This window comes from Neofelis nebulosa, chromosome 5 (genome assembly GCF_028018385.1).
Source record: "Neofelis nebulosa isolate mNeoNeb1 chromosome 5, mNeoNeb1.pri, whole genome shotgun sequence".
Lineage (NCBI taxonomy): Eukaryota > Metazoa > Chordata > Mammalia > Carnivora > Felidae > Neofelis > Neofelis nebulosa.
Genome location: NC_080786.1, coordinates 154,912,894 through 154,931,419, shown reverse-complemented (window position 1 = coordinate 154,931,419; position 18,526 = coordinate 154,912,894). Strand labels below are relative to the sequence as shown.

At 53.8% G+C, this 18,526-nt stretch overlaps 1 protein-coding gene across 3 annotated transcripts in view; it reads right to left on the bottom strand.

Moving 5' to 3' along the window:
* BACE2 (beta-secretase 2) overlaps positions 1 to 17,866 on the bottom strand; it is a 91,772-nt gene extending 73,906 nt beyond the window's left edge. The window contains exon 1 of one of the 3 annotated variants that reach the window (XM_058732061.1): positions 17,146 to 17,866. In XM_058732061.1, the coding sequence (XP_058588044.1) occupies positions 17,146 to 17,436 (291 nt within the window). In that variant the 5' untranslated portion in view covers positions 17,437 to 17,866. Of the gene's footprint in view, positions 1 to 937; positions 1,055 to 17,145 lie in introns of those variants that run through there. The other 2 variants (XM_058732059.1, XM_058732060.1) reach the window with 2 other exon arrangements.
* Positions 17,867 to 18,526: the final 660 nt, after the last annotated feature.

The window sequence follows — 18,526 nt, the reverse complement described above, 5'->3', positions numbered from 1 at the left end:
CTGAGTGGCTCAGTCAGTTAAGCGTCTGACTCTTGATTTTGGCTCAGGTCATGATCCCAGGGTCATGCGACTGAGCCCCACATCGGGCTCCACACACAGCACGGAGTCTGCTTGGGTTTCTCTCTTTCTCTCCCCTTCTTCCCTGTTCATGTTCCCATTCTCTCTAAAAAATTAAATTAAAATAAGTAAAGATACCATCTTCCGGAGACTTCTCTCCTTAGGAGTTTCTTACGAAAAAGCCGTTTCTAACGCGGTGTGAAAATATCACCTTAAAAAGGGACCTGTTTTAATTGCTTATTATTTTTTGTCAGTATCTGCTAAGTAGCAAACCACTGCCAGTCACCCTGTAATCACAATAAAAGCCAGCCAGTCTGCAACGGTGGCTTTCTGGGAAGTGAAAGCACGTAACTTTATCTTGAGAGGTCTTGATCTTTCCAACATACCAGACGGATAATGTGCTGGAGCCTGGAGAATGTTCTGCGGGCTGTCAGCAGAGAACAGGTGACTGGAACAAAGGCAGCGCTCACGGAGCCGCACAGTCACCCAGCTCTCGGGGCCTCTGTCCCGCACCATCGAGGGGGGGTGGGGGGAGGGGAGACAGGCGCCTACACACGCCTACCTGCTTTCCTAGACGCATGCTACCCTCTTTTCCCCATCTGGCTTTCCTGACTTGAAGGTGTTTTGTTGTGGTTGTTGTTGTTTAGCTTATTTATTTATGTTGAGAGAGAGAGAGAGTGAGCACAAGCAGGGGAGGGGCAGAGACAGAGGGAGAGGGAGAATCCCAAGCAGCCTTGCACTGCCAGCACGGAGCCTGATGTGGGTCTCGAACTCATGAACCAGGGAGATCACGACCTGGGCCGAAATCAAGGGTCTTAACGGACTGAGCCACCCAGGAGCCCCTCCTCACTTGAAGTTTTGAACGACAGTCCTCACTCACAGCTGCATCGCGTCCCACAGTGTAGACCAACACTTCCTTCCGGGAGTCGCCTTTCCACAAACATCCGGGTTGTCTCCAATGGTTTGCGGCTGCAGGTGACATCACCAGAGCCTTGGGGGATGCTTTTCATGCCCTCCCCCCATAACCTGTGTAAACCCGCAGAAGCAAATTTGTGAGCCAAAGGGCAAATGCGTACATAATTCTGAGACATTCCCCAACCCCCCTCCATAGCCTTTGTATGATGGCGTCACATTTTGGTAGAACGTTGTCGTCACACGACTGCCTTCAAACACGCTCTGAAACTTGCTCTTCCCCATCCTTGAATGAAGTCTTGGGCAAAGGCTGCATTCTTCCAAAAGCTTTGTGGGAATTCATTCATTTTCAGACATGATCGGCGGAGCCCTGTCTAAGGACAAAACTCAAGCTCGTCCAGTATGGTAGGCCTGCCTTAGGCTCAGAAATCCACCCTGGGGAAGGGGAGGCATGACTGGATTTACTTCTGTTTCCCCACCTGGTTCACAATAATGCCTGTGATCTCCCCAGGACTGGAGCCAAAGGAAAGGGGGGGTTGAGGGAAGAACACGTTCACCTGACTTCGCGACTGGTACATCCTGGAGGTGGCCGATGTCTACACCCTCAACCCTCATCTTGCGGGGTATTCGGTGGGTTCCTCAGAGAGCCAAGAGCTCCCCCGCCCCCATGCCCACCACAGAGAGCTCCCACCTGCCGGTGTGAGCAAAACCACCGCCAGCCAGCTGGCCACCTAGGCCCACTCATCTCAACTCTGCCACTGTAGGGTGAGACGACTTACAACACATAACCATCATCCATATGGCTGCATTCCAATAAAACTTTACAGAAACAGGCAGATTTGGCCCATGGGCCTTAGTCTGCTCGCCCTCTCACTCCTCCTGGTGGTCCTAAGCGTCTGGCCAATAGCAGCAATAAAGACATTAAGGAGAAGACTTTTTTGGACTTGTCCTCCTCTTCTTGGGAGAGGTTAAGAAGAATGACAAATTGCATTAAGTAATTTTTTAATTTTTACCTTAGAGAGCATACAAGCAAGCGAGAGGAGCAGAGGGAGGGAGGGAGGGAGGGAGGGAGAGAGAGAGAGAGAGAATATCTTAAGCAGGCTCCATGCTTGGCGTGGAGCCCAAAGCACGGCTTGATCCCACAACCCTGGGATCGTGACCTGAGCTGAAATCAAGAGTCGGGACACAACCCGCTGAGCCACCCAGGGGCCTCTCAAGTATTTCTTTTTTTAATTAGTAAGCTATTTTTTTCCCAAAAACTTCTGATGGCACAACATTTGGAACATTTTTGGCTGCAAGTAAAAACCAGATTTCAAGCGGCTCAAACAAGTGGGGATTATTCTCCACGTCCAGAAGTGTCTAGAGAGAATTGGTATTAGATCAACACCTCACAGAAAACCAGCGTCAAATCTCTGCTGCTCCCCCCAAACCTGTCTCTCAAGGTCAGATGCTGGCTACCTGTTGACAGGCTTTCACCTTCATCAATGGCAGGAAGGAGCAGAAATTATAATCCCAGCCACATCCATTGCTTCAATCAGGAGAAGCTTCCCAGAAATCCTCCAGGAGACCCCAATTTACGTCCCACCGTCCACCGCTATGGGCTGAGTCACACAGGCCACCGCAGGCCAGAGAGGAGAGAATTGGGAAGGTGTTCTGATCTGACCACCCAAGTGGAAGTATCGCTCACTGGTCAGGTAACAGGGTCACTGTCACCGCCATGTTTCAAAACCTAGGCACGCATATAAATAACGAAAACTCACTCTATACGCGGTCCACACACACAGCCTTCCTCTTGGTCTTTTAACGCTTCCCTTTAATTGATTTACTTTTTAAAATTTTTTTTTAATCTTTATTTTTGAGAGAGAGAGAAACAGAGTGTGAGCAGGGGAGGGGCAGAGAGAGACAGGGAGACACAGAATCCGAAGCAGGCTCCAGGCCCTGAGCTGTCGGCACAGAGCCTGACACGGGGCTCAAACCCACAAACCAGGAGATCATGACCTGAGCCCGATTCAGACGCTCAACCGACTGAGCCCCCAGGCGCCCCTACGTGATTTACTTTTTTAAAGTAGGCTGCATGCCCAGCGTGGGGCTTGAACTCCCAACCCTGAGACCGTGAGTCACATGCTCTACCGACTGAGCCAGGCACTCCCAACACTTGCCTTTTAAATATGAACAGTCAGCCACTAATCCCTGGACATCTGAGGGAAGAAAGTCTGTGGCGTGTGACACAGACCAGACCAGGCCCCTAAGGGCAGGATTCAGGGGCAGCAGAGAAAAGGCAGGAAGCGGGAAGAAAATTTCCAAAAAAAAAAAAAAAAAGAAAGAAAATCGCAAGTAATTTCCTCAGAGAAATAGCAGATATGCAGTTTTGGAACAAGAATAAAGTACAAGCATGAAACGGAACATTCAGAGGAACAAGAAAGCGCTCTCGAAAGTGAAAGTGAAGGTGGCAGCCGAGAATCTGCCATAGAAGCAAAGACCAAGGGATGGGGACAGGAGACCGAACCAGAAGTTCAACATCTGGGTAACTCTTTTTGGTCCCCCCAAAAAGAGAGCGGACATTTTAACTAGAAAATCCCTCAGAACTGAACATCCTGAGCTTCTAGACCGAAAAGACGGCGTGCCCAACATTAAAAAACCAACCAACCAACAAAAACAGCCATTCGAAGGCACACTGCCATGAAATTTCAGACAACCAGACCTCAGAACGCCGCTTTTCCGGTATTTCCCTTAGCTCACTATCTCACACTTGGTTCGCTTACAACGAATCAGACACCAGAGTGCCTGGGGGGGGGGGGGGGGTGGGGCTCAGTCGGTTGACGGTCCAACTTCGGCTCAGGTCATGATCTCACGGTTCGTGGGTTCGAGCTCCGCATCGGGCTCTGTGCTGACAGCTCGGAGCTTGGAGCCCTGCCTCCGAGTCTGTGTCTCCCTCTCTCTCTGCCCCTCCCCTGCTCGTGCTCTGTCCCTCTCTCTCTCTCTCTGTCCAAAATAAATAAACATTCAAAGAAAGAAAAACAAAGAATCACAAACCACAGCTGCAACAGCGTCCGTGTGGAAGGCAAGGTGACACTGCAGGTTGCGGAGGGATGCTGTCTGTCCGGCTGGAGGGGCCAGAACGGCTGGGTCTGTATTCACTCCTGGGGCGGGGGGCAGAGGGGACCTGAGGTGGGGCCGGCCCCCAGGCAGCCACAGGAAATGTGTGCCGCTGACTGGGAGTCCCACGCACGGCACTGGCAGAGCTGGGGTGGAGCGTGAGGCTGAGATTGGAGGCTGGGCAGGCCCCCGCCTCCCTGGAGGCCTGAACACAAACACTAGGATGTTTCACTTGTCCGGCCAGCGGCATGGCTCACAAACCCAGGACTGGGATGAACAGGTCCCCTAGTGAGTGAGCTAGTGAGTGAGCCAGCGAGGCACCAGCTCAGAGGTGGAGGGGAAGGTGGGGATGGTCTCCGCCCTCTATAAAGAGCCCAGCACGAGGCCTGCAACCCCACCCACCCAAAGACCACCAGTCTCTCCCATTTGGGTGGGGCAGATGGGGTCACAGAAACTACCAGGTCCCGTGCAGGGGTAAGGGGCCAAAATGCACATATGTCTACAGACTTTAGGGCGACAGAACACATCTTAGGTATTTCTGAAATGAGCGTACATTCAAGGACTGGTGTCAGACAGGGTGCCTGGGTGGCTCGGTGGAGCCCGACTCTTGATTTCAGCTCGGGTCATGAGCTCCCAGTTTGTGGGTTCGAGCCCCGCGTCGGGCTCTGCACTGGCAGCGCGGAGCCTGCTTGGGATTCTCTCTCTGCCCCTCCCCTGCTTGCCCGCCTCCCCCACCCCTCAAAATAAATAAATAAACTTAAAAAAAAAAAAAAGAAAAGAGAAAAGAATTGGTGGTGGGGCACCCGGGTGGCTCAGTTGGTTAAGAGTCTGACTTCAGCTCAGGTCATGATCTCACCGTTCATGAGTTCAAGCCCCGCGTCAGGCCCTGTTCTGAAAAGCTCAGAGCCTGGAGCCTGCTTTGGAATCTGTGTCTCCCTCTCTCTCTCTGCCCCTTCTCTGCTTGAGCTCTGTCTCTGTCTCTCAACACTGAATAAACGTTAAGAAAAATTTTTTTAATTGGTGTTATATACGCTATACGTGCACAGCTGGATGATAAATCGTTAGGCTTCGGTAAGCTTGTGGATTTCACGAGAGTGTCAGGGTGTCTGGGACCTGACCCTGTCCTGTACCCCTTGCTTCACTGCCTTCAGACATCGCAAGGCACCTGGCACGCAAAAGTGTTGAAGTCTCGGGTTCAGAGCACTCGACCTTCAAAGGAGGTTTTGTGGTTGTTTTTAACCTCAAAACATCATCTCCCTTTGCCCTCCCCCCCACCAAGCATTCTCCCTTGCTCAGTGCCCACACATCACATCCTCCTCTTCTGGAAAAAAGTTCAAAGTACGCGTCTCAATGAGAAGCACACTCGGGACTGACTCACAGAGGCTTCCGTGAGTTAGATTCTAGAGCGCTTTAGGAAGTTAGGATTTTAAAGCAGCGTTTCCAAACTGCTTTGTGAAAGGCCGAATGATGCCCTCAAGTACATTCAGTGACGGAACCGTATTCCTTCTTTCCTTGCCCAGATATTGGCCTAACCGGTGCCAGCCACAGCTCCAGTGGGAGGGCTGCAGCGGCCGCAGCAAACCCCGTGCTGAGCCAACAGTTCCGTGTATCTGACCCTCAAAGCCCCAAGTGCGCGGCCCCTGTGACCGCCTGGAGGCCTGCTCTAACCAGCTGTAGGACCACAAATGCCAAAGGTTAGCCATTAGTTCGCCCACTCTGGAGCAGCCTTGGGCACACACCTGCAGGAGCAGGGGTGGGGGTGGGGAGCCCAGCGCCCTTGCCCTTCACCTGGGACCCCCAGTCCGTTGGGCATCCTCTCAGAGACCCTCAGGGGGCTCGTGTACTGCTGCCCACACCTGCAACCTCTCCCCGCACGCTCCCCTTCCCTTCTCCCCTCCCCCACCCTCTACACATGAATCCCAGGACCACCTGCCAAATATAGCACCCATCCACACGCTTAGCTCCATCTGTCCCTGGGGAACCTGACCGAAGGCACTGTTAGAAAACAAGCAACGGTCGTCTGGCATCCCACCTCCCTTGGGCACGCTGAGCGTCATTTTGCTTTCTTTTTTTTAATTTTTTTTCTAAGTTTTATTTATTTATTTTGAGGGAGAACATACAAGCAGGGGAGGGGCAGAGGGAGAGAGAGAGAGAGGAGAGGGGGGGATCCCAAGCAGGCTCCGTGCTGTCAGCACAGAGCCGGACGCGGGGCTCCCCGCGAACCGTGAGATCATGACCTGCGCTGAAATCAAGAGTCGGACGCGTAACTGACCAAGCCACCGAGGCGCCCCCGTAATTTTCTTTTTTAATTCAGAAATTCCTGGCTAACCATGGTTAGCTCACCCCACCCACTCTTCACTCCCTACGGGCACACACACGCACACGCACGCATACACACACACACACACACACACACACACACACACACACACACTGCCTCTCTAAGGACTCTGTTCTAATAAAATCTAACCCCAAAGCGCAATTTTAAAATAGAGGAAAGACAGGGTTGCCTGGGTGGCTCAGTCGATTAAGTGCCGGACTTCGGCTCAGGTCATGATCTCACAGTTCGTGGGTTCGAGCCCCGCGTCAGGCTCTGACAGCTCGGAGCCTGGAGTCTGCTTCGGATTCTGTGTCTCCCTCTCTCTCTGCCCCACCCCCACTCATGCTCTGTCTGTCTCTCTCTCAAAAATAAACCAACATTAAAAAAATTTAAAAAAGGGGCGCCTGGGTGGCTCAGTCAGTTGAGCGGCCGACTTCGACTCAGGTCATGATCTCGCAGTCTGTGAGTTCGAGCCCCGCGTCGGGCTCTGTGCTGACAGCTCGGAGCCTGGAGCCTGTTTCAGATTCTGTGTCTCTTTCTCTTTGACCCTCCCCCGTTCATGCTCTGTCTCTGTCTCAAAAATAAATAAACGTTAAAAAAATTTAAAAAAGAGGGGCGCCTGGATGGCGCAGTCGGTTGAGCGTCCGACTTCAGCCAGGTCACGATCTCGCGGTCCGTGAGTTCGAGCCCCGCGTCAGGCTCTGGGCTGATGGCTCGGAGCCTGGAGCCTGTTTCCGATTCTGTGTCTCCCTCTCTCTCTGCCCCTCCCCCGTTCATGCTCTGTCTCTGTCTCAAAAATAAATAAACGTTAAAAAAATTTAAAAAAGAAAATAGAGGAAAGATGAGCTACTCCCAAGGCCAATGCATCCGTCAGCAGCACCCAGGGCCCACGTGCATTCACGGTGAGGGACCCTGCCCAGTGCACAGCCCTTGCCTTTGCCTGCCTGGCCTCACCTGGTTCCCTCCACGTCTTCCCACGCTGCTGGCCACAGCCAAACTGCACTCCCTCCCCCCCCCCCCCCCCGGAGAACAGGGCCTGGCACACAGTAGTCACTCAATAAATGTGCCCAAGGAGGAGACCCGCAGTGCTGGAACAAGACAGGGCTTTGAAGATCAGGGGAGGTCCACGGGCGTCACGAGCAGCCACTGTTGGCGCGTGCCCACAGCAGATGCTTCTCGTGGGCATTCTCCCCTCACTGCTCCCGGGCCGGCGCAGGTGGCAGGCCAAGTTACCAGGATTTCTCACCCTTGGCATCGGTGACAGTTCAGACCAGACCATCATCTATCTGCCATGGGGAGCCGTCCCGTGCCTCCCTTGCAGGATGTTCAACAGCGTCCCTGGCTTCCACCGGATGCCAGTGGCACCACCCAAGTTGTAACAACCAAAAAACATCTCAAGACAGTGCCCAATGTCCCCGAGAAGGCACAACATCCTGGGATAGAAAACCTCTGGGTTAGACCTATTTGCTGCCGGGTATAAAAGCTCTCTTTCCACTCCCACTGGAGAGGGGCTGGGAAGCACAGAAACCAGCACCACCATATTCCCTTTCCACTTTAGCAAAAATAACCACCGTCCCACTAAAGGGAGGGACAGCAAAACAAAATCAGTGGCTGGAACCACTTCTAATAACTTCTGACTTGCCCCGCGTCTTACAGAGCAAGCTTTCTAGAACACGTGTATCAGTGAGAAGTCTGGCCTCCCCAGACTGCCCGATCCACAAGCCCAACAGTTAGGGCTGATCGGCAACGAGGTAGCCACAGGATGGGAGAGGAAGCCTTGAAACAGACATCAGCCCAACCAGGAAACCGGATGTCCGCTGCACCCAGGAACTGAAAAAGGAGCGCTTGTATTTACGTACTTTTTAATTTCCATTTTGTTCTCCTACTAACTCATTTTTATCGCTTTACAAATTATTGCCCCGTGACAGACTGAAAAGTTAAAAAGGACACCGTCAGCACACGCGCCGTGAGAGCACGGTCCCTGGAGAAAACGCTCTCCTCGTTTCCAACCTGCCAAACACAAGGAAGCTTCTGGAAGGCAGTCTGCTTGAGGTTGCTGAACCCGCAGAGGAGACACTGACCAAATAACATTTAGGAAGATGAAAAAAGCTACTCATTCCAGGTTCCACGCAGACAACCACCACGCAGAGGAGAAGCTGGCCTCTGTCCCGCTCGCAAACAGCGTCCCCGGGCTGGGGCCGAGTGCCTGATTAAGGGGAACCAGGGGAACAGGACAAAATGCAGAGGACTCACCCATGACATGGGGGCTGGGTCCTGGGAAACTGCTTCGACCCAGCCCTACCAGGCACTCTTAGTCCCTCCCGGCCAGCTGTGACCTGTGACCCGTGCCCTCCCCTCCCCCCAGGGTGCGGAGCCAGATTCTGCATTTTAACAGATGCCCGGGTGACTGCACACAGCTGAATATTAGAGCTTTCGCGAGCGCTCAGAACTGAAACAGATTGTAAACGTTGCGTGTTAGAGCCTCTGAAGGGATCTCAAGTCACCGGGTCGAATTTACAGATGAAGAAACTGAGGCTCTGAGAGGTTCTCCCACACCAGCACTTGGCAAGCAGCACCTCTACGGTCAGCACCCAAACACCTGCTTCCCAAATGACTGCACAGCTCTGCCGGCTCCCCAGCGGCCTGTCTGGCTGAAAAAAGCTTATGGTTTCCGGGCGCGGCCTGATGTAGTGGAAAGGGCTCTGGATGCCCACGGAGGCTTCTGGAATCCACACCTACCTTCCCCGAGGAGCGTGTCTTCTCACCAGGGTCCTGGCTGTCCTAACCTCTCTGCTCCCGGGAAAACTTTTTGATTCGGTACCTTCCCCCGTTTTCCTCCACGGCACCACTTTCTGAGGGCCTGGCTTGTGGGCTGACTTTTTGTTTGTTTCTGGGGTGGGTTGCAGGGCTGGCAAACTGAAGCAGTCCCCCCACATACCGCCAATAAGGCCACTTATTCAGCGCGCGTGCGCTTTGGAGGCGCTCCTGGCACTGGGGAGCGCGAGCCTGGCCTTAGCGAGGCCAGGTATAAATCGTGGTGCTGGAAGGAGAGAAGTTTCCCACCGCCCTTTACGGCTCCCTGGAATGATGAAGCTGGCCCAGGGCAGCACCGTTTTACTCTTCAGACAGTGCTCTCTATCTTCCTAAAACGGCAGTGCTGAGATTGTGTATTACCAGGTACAGGTATATGACGTGCCATATAATAAAGATCCCAAAACGTCCAACCTGTGACCGGTGCTGGCTGGTGTGCACAAACTCATAAACAAACCTCCTAGTTGAGTGTCTTGAATGTGGTTACACCAGCAAGCCAGGAGCATTTTGTCCTCTTTGGGGATCCCAGGGGTGAAAAAAGCTACCGAACAGCAATGGGCAAAAAATAAATAAGTAAATAATCAAATCGTCCGTTTGGGCCAGAAGAGGACCCCCAAGGGGTGGCCAATCCAGCCATGCATCACACACCAGTTCTCCACGGCTCGGGAAAGGAGCTCAGAATACCGGCACACACCCTTACACTCTACCTGTAAATACGGGTAGACGTAAATACACACGATGTCACAGAAGCTAAGCAGGGCCATCCACCTGCCTCACAGCCATTCTGTTTCCAGGTAGTATCCACGGTCACCAGCATACGGTGAGCCCCGCTGTCAACATCGAACCCAGGCTGGGCAAGCAAAACAGAGTGAGAGGAATCCATGGCATATGGCAATGGAGCCAAGTGTGAGTAGAGGCCTCACTGCTGGTCATACAAGGAGGCTCTTGGGTTGGAGACAGAAGTGCCCATCGTTGTGAGAAGGGAGAGGATTCATTGTTGGAAATACTGACACCTGGGTGGCTCAGTCGGTTAAGCATCTTCTGACTCTTGATTTCTGCTCGGATCATGATCTCACGGTTTGTGAGTTCAAGCCCTGCATTGGGTTTAGCACTGACAGTGTAGAACCTGCTTGGGATTCTCTCTCTCACTCTCTCACTGCCCCTTGCCCAGTCTCTCTCTTATCTCTCTAAATAAATAAACTTAAAAAATTTTTTAAAGAAATACCAAATAAACGCCGTGCTGTCTAGTTAAATAGTAGGCTTATAACCTATTGGAAATATGTACAACCCCCCTTCCCCACAATGGAGTCCCAAACCCTTAGACATTTCACTTCTGGTTCTTCTTCCCCCCTCTGTCTCACGGGCTTATTTTCGGGGGCTTTGCAATGAGCATGCACCAAAGAACAAAGGGAGGAGGGACTGAAAGTCTCTGTGTCACCTCAGGGAATGTACGTTTGTTCCAACCAGACCACTTTTGGCTTTCCGTGGGCATAGGCGACTTCCTGGTAAGGCTGCAACCCCCCCCCCCCCCACCGTAGTGCTCAGCCAATGAGGAACCAGGGGAGGGACTTGCACGCGAGGAGATAAATTGTCTGCTGTAACTGCCCTGAGTGTGCCTGTGCATCAGACACCTGCTCTTGCAAGAACGTTGATTAAAGCCTCACTTCACTGTGCTTGAGTCTCCGCATCCCTCCTTTGATTGGGTCGGTGGGCTTATTTCTAACATCATCGCAATGGACGCACCAGCTACTCCTGCTGCACTCTGCCTGGGGCTGGGGCAAAAGTCAGCGCCCACCAACCCCCACCCTCAGCCTAGGTGGACCCCGAAACCCGGGCCAAAGGCTTGACCTGCTCATACCGTGTCTGTGATATAAAATAAACCCAAGGGCTGCCAGGCGCCACAGGGAAGGGAAAAAGCCACCGCCTTGAAACTCCTGTCCTCGGGTTCAACACAGCATGGACTCCCACCGTGGAGAAATCACTCATCTCGCGAGCTAACCTTAAACCTCCCCTTTTCAAGTTTTAGTTAGGAGACGCCAGCAATCATTCCAGGAAGAAGCAGGAAGCCCGAAGGAGGTTAAGCCCACCTATCTGCAACAAAGGAAGTCAGAAGTTGAGAAAGGGCTAGATATGACAGGTAGGAGTACTACAAGTGAAAGGTGTGTATTCTATATCAAATATGTTCAATAAAGACGGGTGACAGATGCCTTATAGTCTTTAAAACATGAAATACAAGCTTTCAAGCCTTTTACATCTTTGTTGTTCCCAACATGAGTATTTCTTAGTCATAGGTATTTAAAATACCAGTGATCCGAGCTTACACAAATGGACTTTGCTCAAGTTAGGCAATGATTCTGGCAACTCGAGAATTTGTGCAACGTGACAAGAAATGTTTAAAAAATATGTTGAGTCCTGGGGCACCTGGGTGGCTCAGTCAGTTGGGCCTCAGACTTCGGCTCAGGTCATGATCTCATAGTTCCAGAGTTCGAGCCCCGCGTCGGGCTCTGTGCTGGCAGCTCAGAGCCCAGAGTCTGCTTCGGATTCTGTGTCTCCCTCTCTCTCTGCCCCTGCCCCGCTTACACTCTGTCTCTCTCTCTCAAAAATAAATGAATATTTAAAAATAAATAAATACATAAAAATAAAATTATTGGCAACTGAAACATGGGATAGAATGAAAGAAAATACACGGAATGACAAACTCAGAATGAACTTCTGGATTAAAACTCGTGTCCCGCTGGGGCGCCTGGGTGGCTCAGTCGGTTTCCCCCACAGAAATTATGTAGAAATCCTAACCCCTGGCGCCTGTCTTTACAGATGTGAAGAAACTAAGATGAGGTCAGACCGGATCAGGGTGAACCCTAATGCAATGACCAGTGTCATTCTAAGAAGCAGCAAATTTGGACACAGAGACATACACGGCGGGGGATTTCCTGTGAAGACGGAGGCAGAGGCTGGCTGCTGGGGGAGGCAGGAGAGGGAACGGGATCCTGGCGACACCTTGATTCCGGATGGCCGCCCTCCAGAGCAGTGAGTGAATGTATTTCTGCTGTTTAAAATTTTTTTTTTTTAACATTTATTTATTTTTGAGACAGAGAGAGACAGAGCATGAACGGGGAAGGGTCAGAGAGAGAGGGAGACACAGAATCTGAAACGGGCTCCAGGCTCCGAGCCATCAGCCCAGAGCCTGACGCGGGGCTCGAACTCACGGACCGCGAGATCGTGACCTGGCTGAAGTCGGACGCTTAACCGACTGCGCCACCCAGGCGCCCCTGTATTTCTGCTGTTTAAAGTCACCTAGTTTGCGGCCATTTGTCACAGCAGCTGCAGGAAACTAAGAACTCAAAAAGATCGCCAACCGATAAGAGCAGGGCAGCACAGGGCGGCCGATCGCCTGTCCTCGGTCACGAGTGTGTGATGCCACAGCGTCCTGGAGGCTCCCCGCAAAACCCAGGTCATCCACGGGTAAATTAAAATGGGTATTTTTTTTGAAAGTCCAGATGCAAAAGAGGGGTAGTGGCCCGGGGAGCTGGGCAGACCCCACGGATCGATACCCCAGCTGGGCCTCTCACCAGTGGGACCACGGACAGATTGCTGGGCCTCTCGGGATCTCGCTCTCTCCATCTGAAAACTACTAAGTCAAGTCACTTACCCGCCCTTCGCAGGGCTGTTTGCAGGATTAGAGGAGGTGACCTGTGCAAAATGCTTAGCGTGGGGCCCAACATCCAGTGAGCCTGAAATAAAGGTTGGCTATTAATATTAACAGTTGCTAGCGACTTCTCAGACGGTCCCTCTAAGGTGCTTTGCGCAGATGTCTCGGCCTGGCCTTTCCATCTTCCGCAGGAGGACTTGGATCATAATTCTTTCTCTGGAGCTCAGGAGCTGGCACCTTTCACTCACAGAAGCTGGTGGGAACCTAGCCTTGACTTTCTTGTTCTTTTAACCCCAGACACGTCATTGTCCGTAATATTTACCATGTCATTGTGTTCCAGCAAATGTATTCTCGGGGGACGCCGGGGCGGCTCAGTGGGTTAAGCGTCCGACTCTTCATTTCGGCTCAGGTCATGATCTCCCGGTTTGTGGGTTTGAACCCCGCATCAGGCTCTATGCTGACAGCTCAGAGCCTGCTTGGATTTCTGTCTCTCTCTCTCTCTCTTTGCCCTATTCTCTGCACGCACAAACACATGCTCTCTCTCTCTCTCTCTCTCTCTAAAAAATAAACATTAAAAAAAACAACAACACTTATTCTCGGTGCCCATCCCTTTTTCCAGCCTTGCCTGCAGTGAGGCTTAATGTAATTCAGGGACACTGGATTGCTTGTTCTAAAAAAGACAAACTCCTAAACTGCATATCCTTGGCACATATTTTCAATCCAAAGTCTTCCAAACAATTGTGTACTAAGAAGTGATAAGCCAACATGCCGTGATTAAAATGGGTGTCCCCAAAATAATTTTGTAGCTCTTTACATTCGAATGGTTAAGTATGAAGATCGTATTTCTGTCTGTTTCATCCCTATTGGTGGAGAGAGGACAGAACAATCCTTCAACAGAAACCCCGGAGGCCTTCTGAGGCCATTACCAGGTACAGAGCTGCAGACCCCCTAGCATCTCCAGTGGCTTTATCGTGTCAGCATGGAAGCCTTTTTCTTGTTTAAATAATGGAAATTGCTATAATTACCATCATTTTAGCACGCCATTATTATTAATACGACCAAACGGTATGGTTCGAGCAGAGGCGGGTTCTCTACTGTTCGAACGAGGTCACATGATGGTGTCCAACACCTGGCCCGCATCCCCATGCCCACGTGGTCCTGCTCTCCCACGGGCTTCGGGGCAGATGCCCGTGATGTCTTGAAGAGCGTCAGGCAGAACGACAGACCCCCCCCCTCCCCCCCCCAGTTCTTGATCAAGGCATGCGGGGACCGAGCACGTGTGCGCATGTCCGACAGTTGGCTCTCCCTTGGGAGAGGGTTTAGGTTTAGGGTCCAGGGAGCTCTGGCTGGACAGGGAGGGTACTTGGAGGCCAAATTTTTCTTTTTAAAGGGAAACGGAGGGGTGCCTGGGTGCCTCTGTCTGTTGAGCGTCTGGCTCTTGCTTTTTCGGCTCAGGTCAGGATCTCACGGTTTGTGAGTTTGAGCCCCGAGTTGGGCTCTGTGCTGACAGCACAGAGCCCTCTTGGGATTCTCTCTGTCTCTGTCTCTCTCTCTCTCTGTCTCTCTCTCTCCCTCCCTCTTTGCCCCTCCCCTGCTCTCTCTCAAAAATAAACAAACTTTAAAAAGGGAAAAGTAAAATAAAGGAGGCGGGAAGGAAAGGGAGCAGGTAGGCAGGGGCCCGGTGGTTCGGAACTCGGCTTCTGGACTCCAGCCACCTGGGCCCGATTTCTGGCTCTCTTTCTTGTCCTGTCCCCTGGGCCAGCCATTCAACTTCCTCAGGTTTGTTGTCCCATCCCCTAAATGGGTATCAGAACTGGGAGGTGGTTGTGAGAACCCCCAAGGAGAGCACCCGTGAGACACGCAGCAGGCTGCTTGCCACGAGGGGAGCCCTCCGAACGATCTGCGACTGTTACTTCTCCAAAAATTCTTGGTTATTTAATGCTTGAATTTACAATTTCATTTTTCTCTCCACCTAAGCAAGTTTTATTTTAGGCTTAGGAGAATCAGCAGAGAATAAATGCATAACTCTTGGCCATTAATAGAGCAGGAAACCTCACTCCAAGTTCAGAAGTCACCCCAGGGCCTGCTGCAAACACCCTGCTGGTGGCCAGAGACATTTCGGGAGGAGACAGGGAAGAAATGAATCCCAGTGCACTTGTCACTAACACCTATAGTAGGCATTTGGAAAGATCGTACACACGGATGTTGCTATAAAACAGCTTATTACTAAATCAGGCCAAGAAGGAGGAACAGAATATTTCATTCCCCGTCAAATGTAAAAATTAAATCTGGATTGTTAAAAACAGCCTTCCCTGGAAACATGCTAATCTTTAACTGAGACATAACCTTGAATGAACTACTCCCTTGGCCAAGGTAAGGATACAAACACGAGGCATTGAATACATTCCTGTTATTTAAACTTCATCATTTTAAAGTAAAGGTCACTGGGGCGCCTAGCTGGCTCAGCCTGTAGAGCATGCGACTCTTGATCTCGGGGTTGTGAGTGCAAGGCTCACGTTGGACCCAGAGCTTACTTAAAAAAATAATAAAATAAAGGAAAGGTCACTGCATTAATTAATAAAGAAAAGCTATCATTTATGAAAGTTTTTGTTGTGAGAGCCCCAGAGAAAGCTTTTTTTTTTTTTTTTTTTTTAAGCTTTTCTTGAGACTTTTTTTCCCCCCCATCCCCTTTCTCTCTGGCGGGAGGCAGACTTCAAACCCCCTTTTATCACAGCACCCAAACTGCCCTCATCTTTTCTTCAGTACAAAGAATTCCTTTCCACTCAAAAAATTAACAGGAGCTCTTGCCCTCAAGGCACACATTCCCAAGGGGAGAGTCATTTCCGGTCCCAAAACATCATCCTTAGGCCACAAAAGAGGTTGATCGTCAACATCTTGAGAAATCTTGGGAAGGCAGAAAAGTACAAAGTTCCCACTACCAGCTGGAGTATTCACGTGGCGGCTTTGACCAGCACCAGCCTCTGCGGTCAAGTTAAGCTTCCTCAGCTGACTCCTTCCCCCTCCTCCCTCCCCACCATCCACCCCGGGAGCCACCACTTAGACGGAAGGCAAAAAGCAGAGTCAAAGTTTTGAGCTGAACACATTTCCGAAGGGTTTTGTTGTGTTGTTTTTTTTTTAAACTAATTAAGCAAGTATAGAAGTTATTCTGCAGAGTTTCTTTTTTTAAAAGAATTAGCATGGCGCATCTTTCCTCTTCAGAAAAGTCTTGAATAATTTAATTAGAATTACACCCAAGTCATGAGTACGTTCTATTTATGGGGGAATCATAGCTGAATTAAAACCCAAATGACAACGTTAAAAATAAAAATAAAGTATCTTGAGACTGTACTCAATTGATAAGAAAAACCTGACTTCACATCACACTTGGATTAGGTAATGTGTTAGGAGGAGGAGAGCCAACTCGACTCCTGAAATTTTCCTGTTCTTCAGATTACCGAGCCTGAGGCCACTGGGTTCTCGTTACCAAAAAAAAAAAAAAAAAAAAAGTGCTAATAAATGAAAATCAGATTAAGAGAAAAAGAATGCCGCTTGGTTTTATTTTTATTTTGTCCTCGGGAGGCCACTCGGTCCCCGGCAGCCTGGCTCAGCCCCCGTGTGCTCCGCAGGCGCCGGACTGCGTTTTCATACATTCGGCAGCCACGTGTGCGGACGCCGGGCTCGGTGCAGAGCGGCTGGGCGGCCGGACCGGCGAGAGCACGCCGACGAGCCAACTCCGGGAGAGGGACGCGGCCACGCGGCCCCCTCCGCCGGGCGCACGCACACATCCTTCTCCCCGGGCGCTGCGCCGCCGGGGCCGGCCACGGGCTCCCGTGGCCATGAGACAGCATGGGGGTGGGGGGATCGTGGGGAGCAGAAGAGGAACCCGAAGCGAGCCCCTTGGCGGCCTCGGCATCGCGCCCGAGGCCCACGGCGCCGGCTCCCCGCTCGCCAGGAGGGCTGCCCCTTAGAGGCGCTCGCCGCCCGGCGGCTCGGGGCGGAGGACGCACAAGTTCTGAAACACTCGCGCACGCCCTCGGCAGCGCCCCGGGGCAGGACGCCCGGCCGCCCCGCGTCCCCAGGGCGCGCGCCCCGCTCCCGGCCCGGCGGGGGCCCCTCGGCGTCCCGCCCCGCCCCCCAGCTCTGCCCTGCCGGCGTGTGGTCGGGGGCGACCCTAAGCCGCGCGCGGGCACCGCCGGGCGCCCCCCGCCCCACCCCCCCTACCGGCCCCCCGGGAAACCCGCGGCTGCAGCCTGGGGGGCCGCAGGGGCGGTGGGGAGCGGGCGAGCGCCCACCAACCTACCTTCTGCGGGGGGGTCCCGATCAGCATCTCCAGGTAGTAGCCGCGGCCGGAGTCCCCCTGCAGGTTGTCCACCATGGCCAAGAAGTTGGCCGCGCCGCCGGCGGGCTCCAGGGCGAGCGCCAGGCCGTCGGCTCGGGGCGCGGCGCGGGGCGCGGCGGGGGTCCCGGGCCCGGGGGTGGGCGCGGCCACGCGGAGGGGCAGCGTGAGGGGTGCGGGGGCCGGCGCCGGGGCTGCGCGCAGGAGCCAGTGGGCCAGCAGCGGCAGCAGCAGCGCCCGGGCCTGCGCGCCCATGCCCGCGGCGGGGCCCGGGGGGCGCGCGCGGCCCGGCCCGGCCCGTCCCGTCCGGCGGTGGCGGCGGCGGCGGCGGCTCGGAGGTTCGGCGCGGGGCTGCGGGCAGGGCCGGGCGCGCACGGGGCGGGCGGGCGGCGACGGCGGCGGCGGCGGCTGGGAGGAGCACCGCGGGAGGAGGACTGCAGGAGCGGGAGGAGGCGCCGGAGCCGGAGCCGCCCCAGCCCGCGCCGCCAACTTGAGCAAGTTGGTCGCCGCTGCCCCCTCTGGCGGGCGGCGGCTGCCCCGCAGGGGCCGGGCCCCTCCCCCGCGGCCAAGGTCACGGCGGAGCGCGGGGTCCGCGGGAGCGCCCCGGGCGCGCCCCGCCCGCCCTCGCTCGTCTCGGGCCGCGCCTCTTCCCCGGGAAACTCGAGTCCCGAATTTCCTCGGAACGCGCCCCGCTGCTACGGCCAACGGATGTGACGAGGCTCATCTGATACCAGGGGGAAAGTTTCGGGAACCCTTAAAGGGGCAGCAAGGGCCTGAACTGGCCCCGGGACCCCGCGCGCGAGGGGGCCCCGCAGGGGCGGGGGGCGGGGGTGAGTGGAGGGTCAGAGAGGAGAGTGGGGAATCGTCAAAGAGCCGCGAGCGTCACCAGGAGTCAGCGCCTCCCCTCGCCAAGTTCCTCCCCGCCGCACTTCAGCCCGGCGGAGTCTGGCTGCCTCTCTGGGCATTTTCCGTGCGCTGAACACCCACCCCCATCCCCACCCCCATGCCTGCTCACTCCCGCTTCCTTGTCCCCACTTCGGCCCCCCGGCAGATTTGGAAGAAATCTGAGTGGAGGCGGGGGTGGGGGAGGCAGGGAGGACGCGAGAGCTTTGGAGACTTCTCCCTAGGAATCTTGGGGGTGGAGGGGATGGGGCTTGGATGCCTCTGCTGGCTGCCCGAGCCTCGGCTCCCCCTGGCGCCCACCGTCACCGCCCGGGAGGTGGTGTCCGCTTCTGGCTTTGAGCTTGGGCTTCTCCGCCCCACGCTTGTCCGTAATGCAGATGGGAAGCTGGCGGGAGCTGCTCCCTCACCTCCCCCAGGACTCCCTCAGTCCACCAAGCGAGTT